General features: G+C 46.0%; 1 protein-coding gene and 1 pseudogene across 1 annotated transcript in view; one reads left to right on the forward strand and one right to left on the reverse strand.

Moving 5' to 3' along the window:
* Window positions 1-9,459: 9,459 nt before the first annotated feature.
* Window positions 9,460-9,813, reverse strand: LOC115571066 (keratin-associated protein 10-8-like; annotated as a pseudogene).
* A 3,199-nt stretch (window positions 9,814-13,012) lies between these two features.
* Window positions 13,013-15,000, forward strand: part of LOC115571073 (serine-rich adhesin for platelets-like) — a 7,598-nt gene continuing 5,610 nt past the window's right edge. The window contains 1 exon segment of the mRNA XM_030400123.1: window positions 13,013-13,038. Coding sequence (XP_030255983.1) covers window positions 13,013-13,038 — 26 coding nt within the window.

The following is a 15,000-nucleotide window of genomic DNA, read 5'->3' on the forward strand; positions in this document are numbered from 1 at the left end:
AGAGAAACAAACCTCAGTTTGTTCAGAATCAGAGCGATTATTGATCTCTGTATAAATTACAGAGTGTTGATCAGATCAGATTAGAGATTTGTTTTTTGATCGTCGTTATTGATTTATGATCTGAAACTTTACATTCAGTTTTATATCATAAGTTAAATAACTGAGGACGTTTCTGAGACTTCCAGAATAAAAGCCAACATGTATTTAAGATATTCTGATAAAATATTTGACTTTTTTATGTTTAAATGAGTAAAAACAGAAGTCATCATGTGTTTCAGCTTCAGGCTTCAGGAGCAGAACCTTCTGGACCCGCTCAGGCAACCCGGCGTCTTCATGGTTGTTTGTGTATCAGCGAGATGATGAAACACGTGAAGAAGAGAGGTGCTGAGTGGTGAAGCAGAGCAGTGTAACAGCCCTTTAACGGCCTGTTTGTTGTGCTGCCAAGTCCACATGCGGCGCCGAGCGGCAGCTAATGAGACACATAAATATCGTGTAAATATTGAAATCAGACCCGACGAGTTCAGCTCGTCATCCTGCAGGAACTCTGCTGACATCATCACTGTTTCTTTTTATACCCGCCTTTAATATTTCAAACTGCTGATGAAAATGATGCAGCGATCAACACGACTGGCTGCGTTTCAGTTTGTGCTGCGTTCATGAACCAACAGACGTCAGTTTGCAGCCTGACGATGTGAAATAATGTCTGCAGCTGCTGACACACGTCTATCTGCAGGCGAGATATCAGAAGCTAACAGGCTAACACAGGCTAACACTGCGTCACACCGGCACCACTGTGGACGAACACAGGAGGATCATGTGAAGCCACAAAACAACAGATTTCACTTGGATAACTGCGGTCACTTCCACAATCAAGTCGAGTCGAGTCACCACACTGCTCACTATACTCTTCCTCTAGCGACTAGCTGCTGTTAGGAAGTAGCTCAGTTAGCCGTGAAACTAGTGGCCCTGTTAGCTGGCTGGAGTCAGGCTGGATCACAGCCGTGGATCTCAGGGGGAGTCGCTGCACCAGGTCAGTGTGAAGACAGAGGTGATTTACAGTACAGAGGTGATTTACACTACAGAGGTGATTTACAGTACAGAGGTGATTTACACTACAGAGGTGATTTACACCACAGAGGTGATTTAAACTACAGAGGTGATTTACACCACAGAGGTGATATAAACTACAGAGGTGATTTACACCACAGAGGTGATTTAAACTACAGAGGTGATTTACACCACAGAGGTGATTTACACCACAGAGGTGATTTACACCACAGAGGTGATTTAAACTACAGAGGTGATTTACACTACAGAGGTGATTTACACCACAGAGGTGATTTAAACTACAGAGGTGATTTACACTACAGAGGTGATTTACACCACAGAGGTGATTTAAACTACAGAGGTGATTTACAGTACAGAGGTGATTTACACCACAGAGGTGATTTACACCACAGAGGTGATTTACACTACAGAGGTGATTTACACCACAGAGGTGATTTACACCACAGAGGTGATTTACACTACAGAGGTGATTTACACTACAGAGGTGATTTACACCACAGAGGTGATTTACACCACAGAGGTGATTTAAACTACAGAGGTGATTTACACTACAGAGGTGATTTACACCAAAGAGGTGATTTAAACTACAGAGGTGATTTACACTACACAGGTGATTTACACCACAGAGGTGATTTAAACTACAGAGGTGATTTACAGTACAGAAGTGATTTACAGTACAGAGGTGATTTACACTACAGAGGTGATTTAAACTACAGAGGTGATTTACAGTACAGAGGTGATTTACACCACAGAGGTGATTTACACCACAGAGGTGATTTACACTACAGAGGTGATTTACACTACAGAGGTGATTTACACCAAAGAGGTGATTTACAGTACAGAGGTGATTTACACCACAGAGGTGATTTACACTACAGAGGTGATTTACACTACACAGGTGATTTACACCACAGAGGTGATTTAAACTACAGAGGTGATTTACAGTACAGAAGTGATTTACAGTACAGAGGTGATTTACACTACAGAGGTGATTTAAACTACAGAGGTGATTTACAGTACAGAGGTGATTTACACCACAGAGGTGATTTACACCACAGAGGTGATTTACACTACAGAGGTGATTTACAGTACAGAGTTGATTTACAGTACAGAGGTGATTTACACCACAGAGGTGATTTACAATACAGAGGTGATTTACAATACAGAGGTGATTTACACCAAAGAGGTGATTTAAACTACAGAGGTGATTTACACCACAGAGGTGATTTAAACTACAGAGGTGATTTACAGTACAGAGGTGATTTACAGTACAGAGGTGATTTACACCACAGAGGTGATTTACACCACAGAGGTGATTTACAGTACAGAGGTGATTTACACTACAGTGGTGATTTACAATACAGAGGTGATTTACACTACAGAGGTGATTTACAGACCAGGACTATGACTGAGAGAGAGAGTCGGACATCATCAGCGTGTAGAGACAGAACATGTTACTGTGAACTGAGGATTGATTTGGACCGAACCAGGGGAGACTGTCGGGACAAACCAGAACTGTTCTGGTGACTCTGACTCAGTCTGACAATGAGTTAACGAGCAGATTAAACTGGTCTGAGTTCAGTCAGAGACAGAAACTTGAGTTCAGACGATGGACGGTTGGATTTTTCTGTTTATAATTAAAATAGGAGTCAAAATATTTCCTTTCTTCACATTTATGAGTTTGTGTTGTTGATTATTAGACTCAGTAGTGAAATGAAGCTACAGGCTGTCAGACTGTCACCTCTGAGAGACAGAGGGCTGTTAGCAGCTAGCTGTTAGCATGCTAATGTCAGTAGACGTACAGAACAGAGATGTGTTCGTTTCTTCACTGTGTTCATGATGTCAGGTTAATTTTCAGATGTTTAAACTAAAGTTCAGGACGTATTTTACAGAATTGATCCTTTAAAGCTAAACTTGGTCCCAGCCGAGTGATTCTGGCCGGTCTCGGTCTGTGAACCCACCTGGTTTCCGTCGTACAGGTCGTTTCTTCCCGCTGCAGAAGCGAACTTTGCTGAAGACGCTGAAGATGTGTCTCTCACACAGAGACCTCGGGTCTTTGGTCGGACTGGAGCGTCTCTTGTTGGTGGCGACCTTCTCGCTGTTGGACTCTCGGGCCTGACGTTTTTGTCGGATTAGGGAGCTGGCGATGGCCGCCGCCATCTCCCTGAGAAGTGGGCGGAGCCACTGAGGAGAAATGATCTGCTCCCGAGTGCGAGGACGCTCGACTGTTAGTCCAGATCAGGTGACATGTCCAAACGGAGTGTCTGATGAAGACGTTCACGGTCGCTCCATGATCCAGAACTGACTCAGAACTCTGATCCACTTTGAGGAGATGTTACAGTCCCAACGCCTCAACAATCATTAAAAGCTTCAGAGTTTAGAAAACGACATCCTGACAGTTTGTTGTTCAGAGGAATGACTGCAGTCGTTCACATCCTGCAGCCGCTGTTCACAGCAGAGCTTCAGTCATGACGACCCAGCGACGCTTTGACATCTCGCAGACGTAAGAATCATCAAACCCGACAGAACCTACAGCACATTTGTGTTACTGAACAATCTTTAAATCAGACGATCACGTTGATGTTCGAGCTTCTGATGAAGAAAAATCAAGTGAATTATTGAAACATTCTGAATTAGTCAGCAGTGATTCTCTGATCCTGGAGAAGAAACTTTCATCTGAGTCTCAAACGGCCACGACAGACGGCTGCAGCACATATACATGCATGAATCAAAATGCATGCTGGGTAATGTATCCGTCTCCCTCTCAGGCTCTCCGGTGGAGGCACATGTCTGCAGGAGCTGCTGCGACTCTCTGGTTTACGCACCGACGATGATGATGATGCATCCATGAACTGAAGAATCGAACAGCTGCTGCATCGTCTTGTTTCTGGGGGCGGACGGACGCCGTCGCTCGTTCACACCTCCATCTTCAACATCAGCTCGGCGACAACTTTCAGAGGCGTCTTCAGGTCCTCAGAGGATCAGCTGAAGGCAGAGAAACAGTGCCAACGTCCAAATGAAACCGAAGAAGTTGAAAATAATCCCAGAGAGAAAGAGACGATGAACCGACAGAGACTCTACTCTGCTTCCTCTGAGCGTCTCCTCCTCCTCCTCCTCCTCCTCCTCCTCCTCACAGAGCTGCTCAATGTGATGAGAGCGAGAGAGGAGGGGGAGAGAGAGGACCAGCCAGAGAGAGGAGAGAGAGTGATGGAGAGACGGGTGGAGGTGTGGAAGCAGCTCCTAAAAATATTCTGCCTGATGTTTCGTGTTGCTCCCACATCAGACCACTCCACCTTCAGCAGCACCGCTCAGCACTCGCACTGGTTTCATCTGGATCCAGTTCACTGAACTCCAGACCTGATTCCCCACGAGACGCTTATCAGAATCAAACCAGACGACATTTAAAGGAACAGTTCACCCAAAAATGCCAAAGTCAGGTGAAGTGTGGTAGTCCACAGATTTAAAACAGAGAAGCAAGCAGAGAAACATTAGAAGTCTCCATCAGCTCGTCTGCTGTGATCTCAGTCTGCAGCAGAGAACACATCACTAACTGATCTCAGACCAGTTCTACACCCCCGACGTGTTCGTGCACCCACATCAGACAGGTGCCAGCTAACGCTTTTAGCCTAGCAGCTACAGTGAAGCTAGTAAACAGGTGCAAACTGGTTTTAAAAAAGAAGTCTGTTTCTACGTAAGCTTATAAGGAAATTAAGCTATTTCTAAGTTAGAAGTGAAAACTTTCCTGATTAATTTAGAGTTGCAATCTCCAGTTTCCATGATTTATAGTCCATTTACAGTAAATAAGATGATAAAACACAAATATATAATCGTATAATGATTCATCTTTAAAATTTTGCCTGAAATGTCTCCAGTCGATTATCAAACCAGCGTCCATGTTAAAACCAGGTTAAAATAACTCTCTGCTGTTGGGCTGCACGGTTACATAAACCCTCTCTGTTCAGCAGCACAGCGGATCACGAACATGTAGTCAGGGCTGAATAACCATGAGATCTGCTCTCAGATCAGCTCTGAGTGATGAGACGCTGTGTGAGCCTGCAGGTATCACCGCTATCTGACAGTCAGCCGGCGTCCTCGCACACTGCTGCTGATGACTCACTGTGATGTCAGCGTGGAGCTGCAGCCGCAGGTGAGACCAGGAAACTGATCCAATGGCAGATAGATCATCAATATATTTACAGAGGAGATATTGATCCGATTCAGCTTCATTGAGTCTTTATCGCTGATGTCTGTCCGGAAAAATCTCCTGATAAATCAGAGAAAAACAGACCATTCAGAACTCCCCTGAGAATCTTCATGTTTTTAGTTTTCCTCAGATTGAAACTGATCCAGTGTCAGTTGTCTGCACATCCATGAGTTTACTGTAAACAGGAAGTGCTAACAGCTAATTCAGCTCATGTTTAATGGAGTTAAATAAAGTCTGAACACGACTTTAGTCTTAATATCCAGACACTCAGGATTACCAGATGAGTCGTCTGAGTGCTTCTGTACGTTTTACAAACATTCCCCCAAAACTTAAGTTGGATATATTTGGACTCTTCAGAGACTTTGGGAATCCAGTACATTTTAAATAAGGTTTGGTTTGAACAAAGTTTCTGTGAGCACAAAAGAAATTAACTTTCTCTCTGCACCACTCAACACAGTGTGATGATGAAGATGATGAAGATGAAGATGAAGAAGAAGAAGAAGAAGAAGAAGAAGAAGAAGATGATGATGATGATGATGATGATGGTGATGATGATGATGATGATGATGATGAAGATGAAGAATATGATGACACCATGATTGTTCTCAGTGACTCAGCTGATAATTGGATTGTGTAACGAGCTCTTAACTGATAATTGGTCTCATCTGCACTCGGCTTCATCCACTAACAGTCAAACAGAAACAGCAGCACCAGACTCCCTTAACAAATGTGTCAGTTTAGTGAGTTGTTGAGTTGGAGACACTTTATAAACTCTGTGAAACTCTGTCTCTGACTCATTCTGCATTATTTGGACCTTCTTGTTCATTCAGCAAATGTTCTACATGAACTTCTTTCTGTCTCTGAGTAGAAACATGGAGTCTGTTTGTCTCTGTGATGGACGACTAGCAGCTCTCCACAGTGATCGATCACCGGGACAGATCCAGTCTTATCAGTCTCTCTCTCTCTCTGTCTGTTCTTGTTTCTTAAAGCTTTAACAGTGAAATCCTCGTTAACATGAACTGAACTGAGGTGACCTGAAAACATGAATTAAGTGAATATTTGCGCGGTGCAGTCGTGTGCCGTGTGAACACTTTGATGCTGTTATAAACTTTAATCCTCCACGTCGAATCACTTTGTCTCAGAGCTCGCGGCCGACGTGTCCGGCAGCTTTCACAGCTGCTGCTGACAGACTGAACTAAACTGGATTACATCCTCACATCACTGACAGGACCCGGCGTCTGTTTCCCCGTCAGAGAACGTGTCAGTGAACGCACCGCCGCGCTGAATGTAGGCCTACAGCCCCATCAGAAAAAACCAGGTCAGCGTCTTTAATTACTGACGAGTATTTGTGTCCTCATACCTGCTCAGTGGGACCGAGAGCGGAGACAGAGGAGGACGAAGAGACTCGTCTTCATCATTATCTGATCATCAGCTTCCTCCTCCGGTCCACCGGCCCGGCCCGGCCCGGCTCTGCTCTGCTCTGCTGCTCACGCTGAGACAAACATCTTACTGACCAACAACATTCAAAATGGAGGAAGCCGTGTGTCACATCACAACAGAGACTTCAGGTTTCCTCGGTGATCACATCGATATACAGACATATTTAAATATTCAGGAGTGTTTTTATGCAGATAACACACATTTATACCCCAGAGAAGAAAACAACGTTCACCACGTATTATTCTGACTGACGTCCTGAAACGTTCTGCTGCTCACTGACAACAAATCTGAAAGTAAAGCTGCACGGTATGAACAGAACCAGTGAGTGGGTCGGGACATCGCTGCAGTTCTACAGGACTTTATTATGATGCAGAACATTTTCACCAGAATATCTTCATGTTTTAAAATGTGGATCTTTGACTTTTTCTTTTTCTACCTTATCTAAGACGTACAGAAGCAGTCAGACAGCTCATCTGGTGATCATGAGCTCCTGCTTATAACGACCACAGCCGGGTTTGGACCGGACTTTTCTCTATTCAGAGTGTTCTGAATGAGCTGTTAGAAGCTCCTGTTCACAGTCAACTTGTGAATGTAGAGACAACTATCACTGGATTACTGTGATACTGAAGACACCTTAAAACATGAAGATTCTAAGGGGAGTTCTGAATGGTACATCAGAGATAATGTCCAAGTGTTCACACACTCCTGCTGGGTGTTAATGAGCCGCGAGGTCGATGGTGATGCTGCCACAGTGGATCTCCTGCCCTTCACTCCTGTGAGTGTGTGTGTGTGTGTGTGTGTGTGTGTGTGTGTGTGTGTACAGTTCAGGTGTGTTTCCTGATCAATAGACAAACTGCCTCATCAGAGGGCAGCACAAAGTCAGCAGGAGGTTTAAACCATCGAACCACCACAGAGAGCACAGTACTCAGTAATCAGAGTACACAGAGTACTCACAGTACACAAAGTAATCCCAACAAACACCAGCCTGATCTGTCTCAGAGGTCACAACTCAAAAAAGTTAAGAACCGCTGCACTAAAGCAGAAAATGTGGATTCATCCGCCGTAGAAAATAGTCCCTCACACACTCACAACTTCCTTTTTAAACATGAAACTTTCAGTTTGTGATTTGAGAGTTTTACATCTGCAGAACTTCTTTGTCATTTCTGGATTCAACTTGAGATTTATTGTTTTTAAAGAAGAATCTAATACAGCACCAGACTTCTATTGTAAAAACAGCTAATTCAAGACAGATTTCTTCAGCTAAACACAGACACTGTGCAGCCTGTTGTACTGAAGCAGATGTCTGTTCATTCAGCTTATACACCCACACACACACTGCAGATAAACCTTAAACAGAAGGATCTGTGTGTGTGTGTGTGTGTGTGTGTGTGTGTGTGTGGGCGTCAGCTGGATGTTCGAACCAAACAAAGACGCTAACAACAAACTGTGTTTTGTTCCGGAGTCTATTGTTGGACAGCGAACACACGAGCAGACTGTATTTTTATATCTAATCCCTCAGCGTGTCCTGCTGATGACTCATCTCACATCAAATATCAAATATAATCCCTCGTCTTCACATCCAGCATCATCTGCCACCGCACCAGGAGGCAGCGTTAGCGCCATGCTAACATCATGAGACTTCTCTCTGCAGCTCTTCACATCATTAACTCCATCCTGACACTCTGAGGTTTCATGATGTCGTACATTAAGTTAAATAAATTCACTGAGTTTCCTCTGATCACTCTGATGACAGCTGATTAGCCTCCTCAGCCTCCGCAGTGTTTCAGTGTTGGACCAATCAGCTGCAGCCTGGAGACGCGGCTCCACCTGCTGGACGAGAGGAGAACTGCAGGTGCACTGAGGCCTGATCACAGTCAGCTGATCAGATCCTCACCATCAATCAATATCCAGGTTAAAACACACAAACACGTTCCTGGATCTGATATAAATATCAAGACATCATGTTGAACAGCTGATCTGAGTTACAGTTTGTTTAAAGTGTTTTCTGTCATAGTTCTGGTTCTGATCGGACGTCTGTGTTTGAATCAGAACAACTTTATTGATCGTGAGGAGGAAACAGTTACAGCTGCTCCTCTGAACACAAACTACAAGTAGAATATTATAAATAAAGCACTGAAATATAACAGCGACTGTAAACATTAAACACATGAACATCAAACTATTATGTGTGACAACTTTATGTATATATAATTAGATATTAATAACTTAAGATATTAAATGAGTCGTCATGACGACAGCAGAACATCGTGCAGGAAACTGAAACTAAAAGCACTTTAACTTTATTTGACTTCACTGTACAGGAACATCATGGAGCTGTTCAGAGGTGATGTGTGAATAAAAGATATTATTATTCATAAACGTCAGTGAGAGTTGAGTCACCACAGATTATCTGAAGCTCGTTCTGCTGCAATATAATGTAGAACTGCTGCATTATAATGTAGAACGAGAGGTTTCATGTCTCAGCTGCTGCTTTCTGTCCTGGACGCTGCGTGAAGACAGATCTACACGCAGCAGATCCAAACGCGGCAGATCTACACGCAGCAGATCCACACGCAGCAGATCCACACGCAGCAGATCCAAACGCAGCAGATCCACACGCAGCAGATCCAAACGCAGCAGATCCAAACGCGGCAGATCTACACGCAGCAGATCCAAACGCAGCAGATCCACTCGCAGCAGATCCAAACGCGGCAGATCCACTCGCAGCAGATCCAAACGCAGCAGATCCAAACGCAGCAGATCTACACGCAGCAGATCCACTCGCAGCAGATCCAAACGCAGCAGATCCACTCGCAGCAGATCCAAACGCAGCAGATCTACACGCAGCAGATCCACTCGCAGCAGATCCAAACGCAGCAGATCCAAACGCAGCAGATCTACACGCAGCAGATCCACTCGCAGCAGATCCAAACGCAGCAGATCCACTCGCAGCAGATCCAAATGCAGCAGATCCAAATGCAGAAGATCCACTCGCAGCAGATCCAAACGTGGCAGATCCACTCGCAGCAGATCCAAACGCAGCAGATCTACTCGCAGCAGATCCAAACGCAGCAGATCTACACGCAGCAGATCCACTCGCAGCAGATCCAAACGCAGCAGATCCACTCGCAGCAGATCCAAACGCAGCAGATCCACTCGCAGCAGATCCAAACGCGGCAGATCCACTCGCAGCAGATCCAAACGCAGCAGATCTACACGCAGCAGATCCACTCGCAGCAGATCCAAACGCAGCAGATCCACTCGCAGCAGATCTACACGCAGCAGATCCACTCGCAGCAGATCCAAACGCAGCAGATCTACACGCAGCAGATCCACTCGCAGCAGATCCAAACGCAGCAGATCCAAACGCAGCAGATCCAAACGCAGCAGATCTACACGCAGCAGATCCACTCGCAGCAGATCCTCACGCAGCAGATCTACACGCAGCAGATCTACTCGCAGCAGATCTACACGCAGCAGATCCAAACGCAGCAGATCTACACGCAGCAGATCTACATGCAGCAGATCTACACGCAGCAGATCCACACGCAGCAGATCCACTCGCAGCAGATCTACATGCAGCAGATCTACACGCAGCAGATCTACACACAGCAGATCTACACACAGCAGATCCACTCGCAGCAGATCTACACGCAGCAGATCTACTCGCAGCAGATCTACACGCAGCAGATCCAAACGCAGCAGATCTACACGCAGCAGATCTACATGCAGCAGATCTACACGCAGCAGATCCACACGCAGCAGATCTACATGCAGCAGATCTACACGCAGCAGATCCACACGCAGCAGATCCACTCGCAGCAGATCTACATGCAGCAGATCTATATGCAGCAGATCTACACGCAGCAGATCCACACGCAGCAGATCCACTCGCAGCAGATCTACATGCAGCAGATCTACATGCAGCAGATCCACTCGCAGCAGATCCAAACGCAGCAGATCCACTCGCAGCAGATCCAAATGCAGCAGATCCAAATGCAGAAGATCCACTCGCAGCAGATCCAAACGCGGCAGATCCACTCGCAGCAGATCCAAACGCAGCAGATCTACTCGCAGCAGATCCAAACGCAGCAGATCCAAACGCAGCAGATCTACACGCAGCAGATCCACTCGCAGCAGATCCAAACGCAGCAGATCCACTCGCAGCAGATCCAAACGCAGCAGATCCACTCGCAGCAGATCCAAACGCGGCAGATCCACTCGCAGCAGATCCAAACGCAGCAGATCTACACGCAGCAGATCCACTCGCAGCAGATCCAAACGCAGCAGATCCACTCGCAGCAGATCTACACGCAGCAGATCCACTCGCAGCAGATCCAAACGCAGCAGATCTACACGCAGCAGATCCACTCGCAGCAGATCCAAACGCAGCAGATCCAAACGCAGCAGATCCAAACGCAGCAGATCTACACGCAGCAGATCCACTCGCAGCAGATCCTCACGCAGCAGATCTACACGCAGCAGATCTACTCGCAGCAGATCTACACGCAGCAGATCCAAACGCAGCAGATCTACACGCAGCAGATCTACACGCAGCAGATCTACACGCAGCAGATCCACACGCAGCAGATCCACTCGCAGCAGATCTACATGCAGCAGATCTACACGCAGCAGATCTACACACAGCAGATCTACACACAGCAGATCCACTCGCAGCAGATCTACACGCAGCAGATCTACTCGCAGCAGATCTACACGCAGCAGATCCAAACGCAGCAGATCTACACGCAGCAGATCTACATGCAGCAGATCCACACGCAGCAGATCTACATGCAGCAGATCTACACGCAGCAGATCCGCACGCAGCAGATCCACTCGCAGCAGATCTACATGCAGCAGATCTATATGCAGCAGATCTACACGCAGCAGATCCACACGCAGCAGATCCACTCGCAGCAGATCTACATGCAGCAGATCTACATGCAGCAGATCTACACGCAGCAGATCCACTCACAGCAGATCTACATGCAGCAGATCTACACGCAGCAGATCCACACGCAGCAGATCTACACGCAGCAGATCTACACACAGCAGATCCAAACGCAGCAGATCTACACGCAACAGATCTACACGCAGCAGATCTACAGGCAGCAGATCCACTCGCAGCAGATCTACAGGCAGCAGATCCACTCGCAGCAGATCTACAGGCAGCAGATCTACTAACACGTGTTTTGAATGTTTGATGTTGAATCTTTAATTCAGCAGATTTTTCTGCTGATGTAAAATTCATGAGTCTGAAACAACGAGCAGCTTTTAAAGTCGTCACTGAAACACTTTGAATCATTGAATGGTCGTTGTTCCTCTGACGGAGGTTCTGACGCTCCACAGCTCCTCATCCAGGTTGTGTGACTGTGGTTCTGTCGGGACCGGTCCGATCGGTGTGTTTAATCCAACATGTGGTGAGATGTGAACTCCTCCTGATGTTCATCGTGTTCCTCCTCCTCCTCTCAGGGTCCAACAGCACCGTGATAAAGATTCTTTATTCGTCCACATGAAACTTTAATGTCAAACTCTCAGTATTAAATATAAATAAACAGAACTGCTGCTGCAGTCGTCCTGCGGTACGACCAACACACTGTCACATGTTCTCTGAGCTCAGAGGTCAAAGGTCAACAACCGACACAGTGATGTTATTATTCACATGATTATTCTTCTTCTGTGGTGGAGCAGCTGCTGACTCGACTGTTCATCTGATCACTGAACAGTTATCAAAGTCAATATTGTCCATGTTGTAAAATAATACTGAGATAAAAGTCAGACTGACCTGTAACAGCACTGTGATGACATCATCAGGATCATATTCATACAGTCATCTGTGTTCAGTCCAACATGCTGTCATGTGCTGACTGAGCAGCAGAGGGAGACAGAGACTCAGACAGGAAGTACTGAAGAGGCCCGGAGAGACGGCGAGCAGCTGATCCAGGATCAGATCCAGGATCTGATCCTGGATCTGATCCTGGATCTGATCCTCACCGGCTGAGCTGAAGTCAACCACAAGTTTAAAGACGTCATCAGAGACGTGAGGACAAGAACCTGCTGTGGATCTGATCCATGGTCAGTTTTCAGGTCAGTGATCAGCTGACTGACGCTCAGCTGCTGATCCGGTTCCAGTTAAAGTTCAGAAGGAGACCCATTAGCAGAGTTCTGTTAGCACAGCGCCTCCTCTGTTACTGCTGGTGACGTATGTTACTCACCGTCACTGTTATCTGCTGAGAAAAGACAGTTTTAGAGTTAAAGTGACAGTCAGACCTCTGAGACTCGTGTTCTACAGTCCAGACCATGCGGCGCCGGCTGGACGAGGACCTGTGAGTGTTTGGACTCTACATCAGGACCACAGACGCAGTGTCAGACAGACGGCTGGACGACAAACAACCTGCAGCTGATGAACCCGCAAACTGAGAGTGAAACTATAGAAGCACAAACACAAAAACTATAAAACTATCAAACTATATAACTACAGAACCACTGGAGCTGGAGTTCTGATCTCTGTACTGTAACACAGCAGGAGACGGGTCAGACTGTCGGTTCCTCTCACAGGTAAGAACCGGACACGTCTCCACTGGATCCAGTCAGGACTTCCAGTAATGGATTACTTTTATGAAAAACTCAGTAAATAACAGATTACAAACGTGGTCTGAGTACTGTAACAGATTACTTTGTAACAACACTGCTTGTTGGATCTGTGATTCCAACAGAAACACGTTTTCACAGCTGAAAGATAAATTAATGAATTTATGAAGATTATCCAGTGAAATAGTTCTCGGGTCAGAACACAGGAGAGAGACCAGAACCAGACATTCCTCTCGGGCCCCTCGGGGCCGCCGTAGAGACGGCTTTATTTATTATTAACTAGCGATGTTAATCAGTCCCGGAGGCTCGTTAGGCTCGTTGTTGTGGTCTCATGAAGAGTTAATGATGTTAATCATCAGACGTGTTGTTGTTCTTGTTGCTCTGCTGCAGATCTACGAGCTGCTGAGAGCTGAAGAAACACAGCTGCTCCGATAAAAATACTCTTACTGTAAATATAACTGAGACATCACTGTCAAGGTCACACACACACACACACACACACACACACACAGGCTGTTGTGTGTTCTGTTTCTGTCTCGGCTCTCGGAGCTATAAATGTTTTTCTTCTCTGAGTCGTCTCCACTTTTAACCCTGAACAGTCGAGTAAAGGAGAGAACCAGCTGAGCGGTTCTGAAACTGTTGGACCAGATTAACTTCAGACTTCAGAACTTTAGAACTTAAACAAGCTGTTGTCTTGGTGTCTGCAGCCCTCAGTGCAGTTTTAACACATATTAAAGTTTCACATCTTCAGACTCAGATGTCGGTTCAAACACGACGTGTTCGTCTCCGTCTCACTCTGTGTTGGACCAGAACACCAGGCCGGGTCCACTCTGGAACTGTGACCGGGTGTTTTCACACACGTCACACTGGAACACACTGAATCTGTTCTAACTTAACAGTAAAGTCGTGTTCTTGACAGATGTTTGAGCGTCCATGACAACATCCTCCATCAGTCCGTCCCAAACCTCCAGCTCAGAGGAAACACAAGGAGACGCTGAAGGAAACGACTTCATGGGACCTGATACTGAGAGCTCAGTCATTAACTCCAGAACTAATATTCACCTACACTCGTTAACTCATCTGCTGTAGCTGTTAACACAGTGAGTCTGCAGTCGTCAGTGTTGTGTTGACAGAAGTAAATGAGGGAGTCGTCTGCGTACGACAGGACGAGATGTGAGGATCCAGCAGAACTGATGCATCAAGACTCCAGTCAAACGGATCGACGTCCGACACTTCTGAGTTCGACACGATCATTTTCACTCTGACTTCACTTCTCGAAGCATCGAAGAGTCAGAGAGTCAGGAGGTGACGTGGACTTCACCTCCGATGACGCAGGTTTGTGTTCACTTCATCTACGTGTTGATCTGATAACAGATATCAGTGTGTTGTGGAGATCTGCTGCCTCCTAGAGGACAAATAATCAGGACTACAAGTAACGAGGGAACGTTTAACTACAAACCCCAGAGACACTACAGTCAGAATCACACGGGGACGTTTCCCTGATGTCACAGTTCAAATCTGAAAGGTCGACTGAGTCTGTAAACATGATGATGTGAGAGCATGATGAGACGGGGTGATGGAGGTGTGATGGAGGTGTGACGGAGGTGTGAGACACTGAGAGCTGATCACAGATGTTAACACTGATATTTATACACTGTGACAGGAGGAGGAGGGTTAATGTCACTCACTCATCTCTC

The sequence above is a fragment of the Sparus aurata genome, chromosome 2 (genome assembly GCF_900880675.1).
Source record: "Sparus aurata chromosome 2, fSpaAur1.1, whole genome shotgun sequence".
Lineage (NCBI taxonomy): Eukaryota > Metazoa > Chordata > Actinopteri > Spariformes > Sparidae > Sparus > Sparus aurata.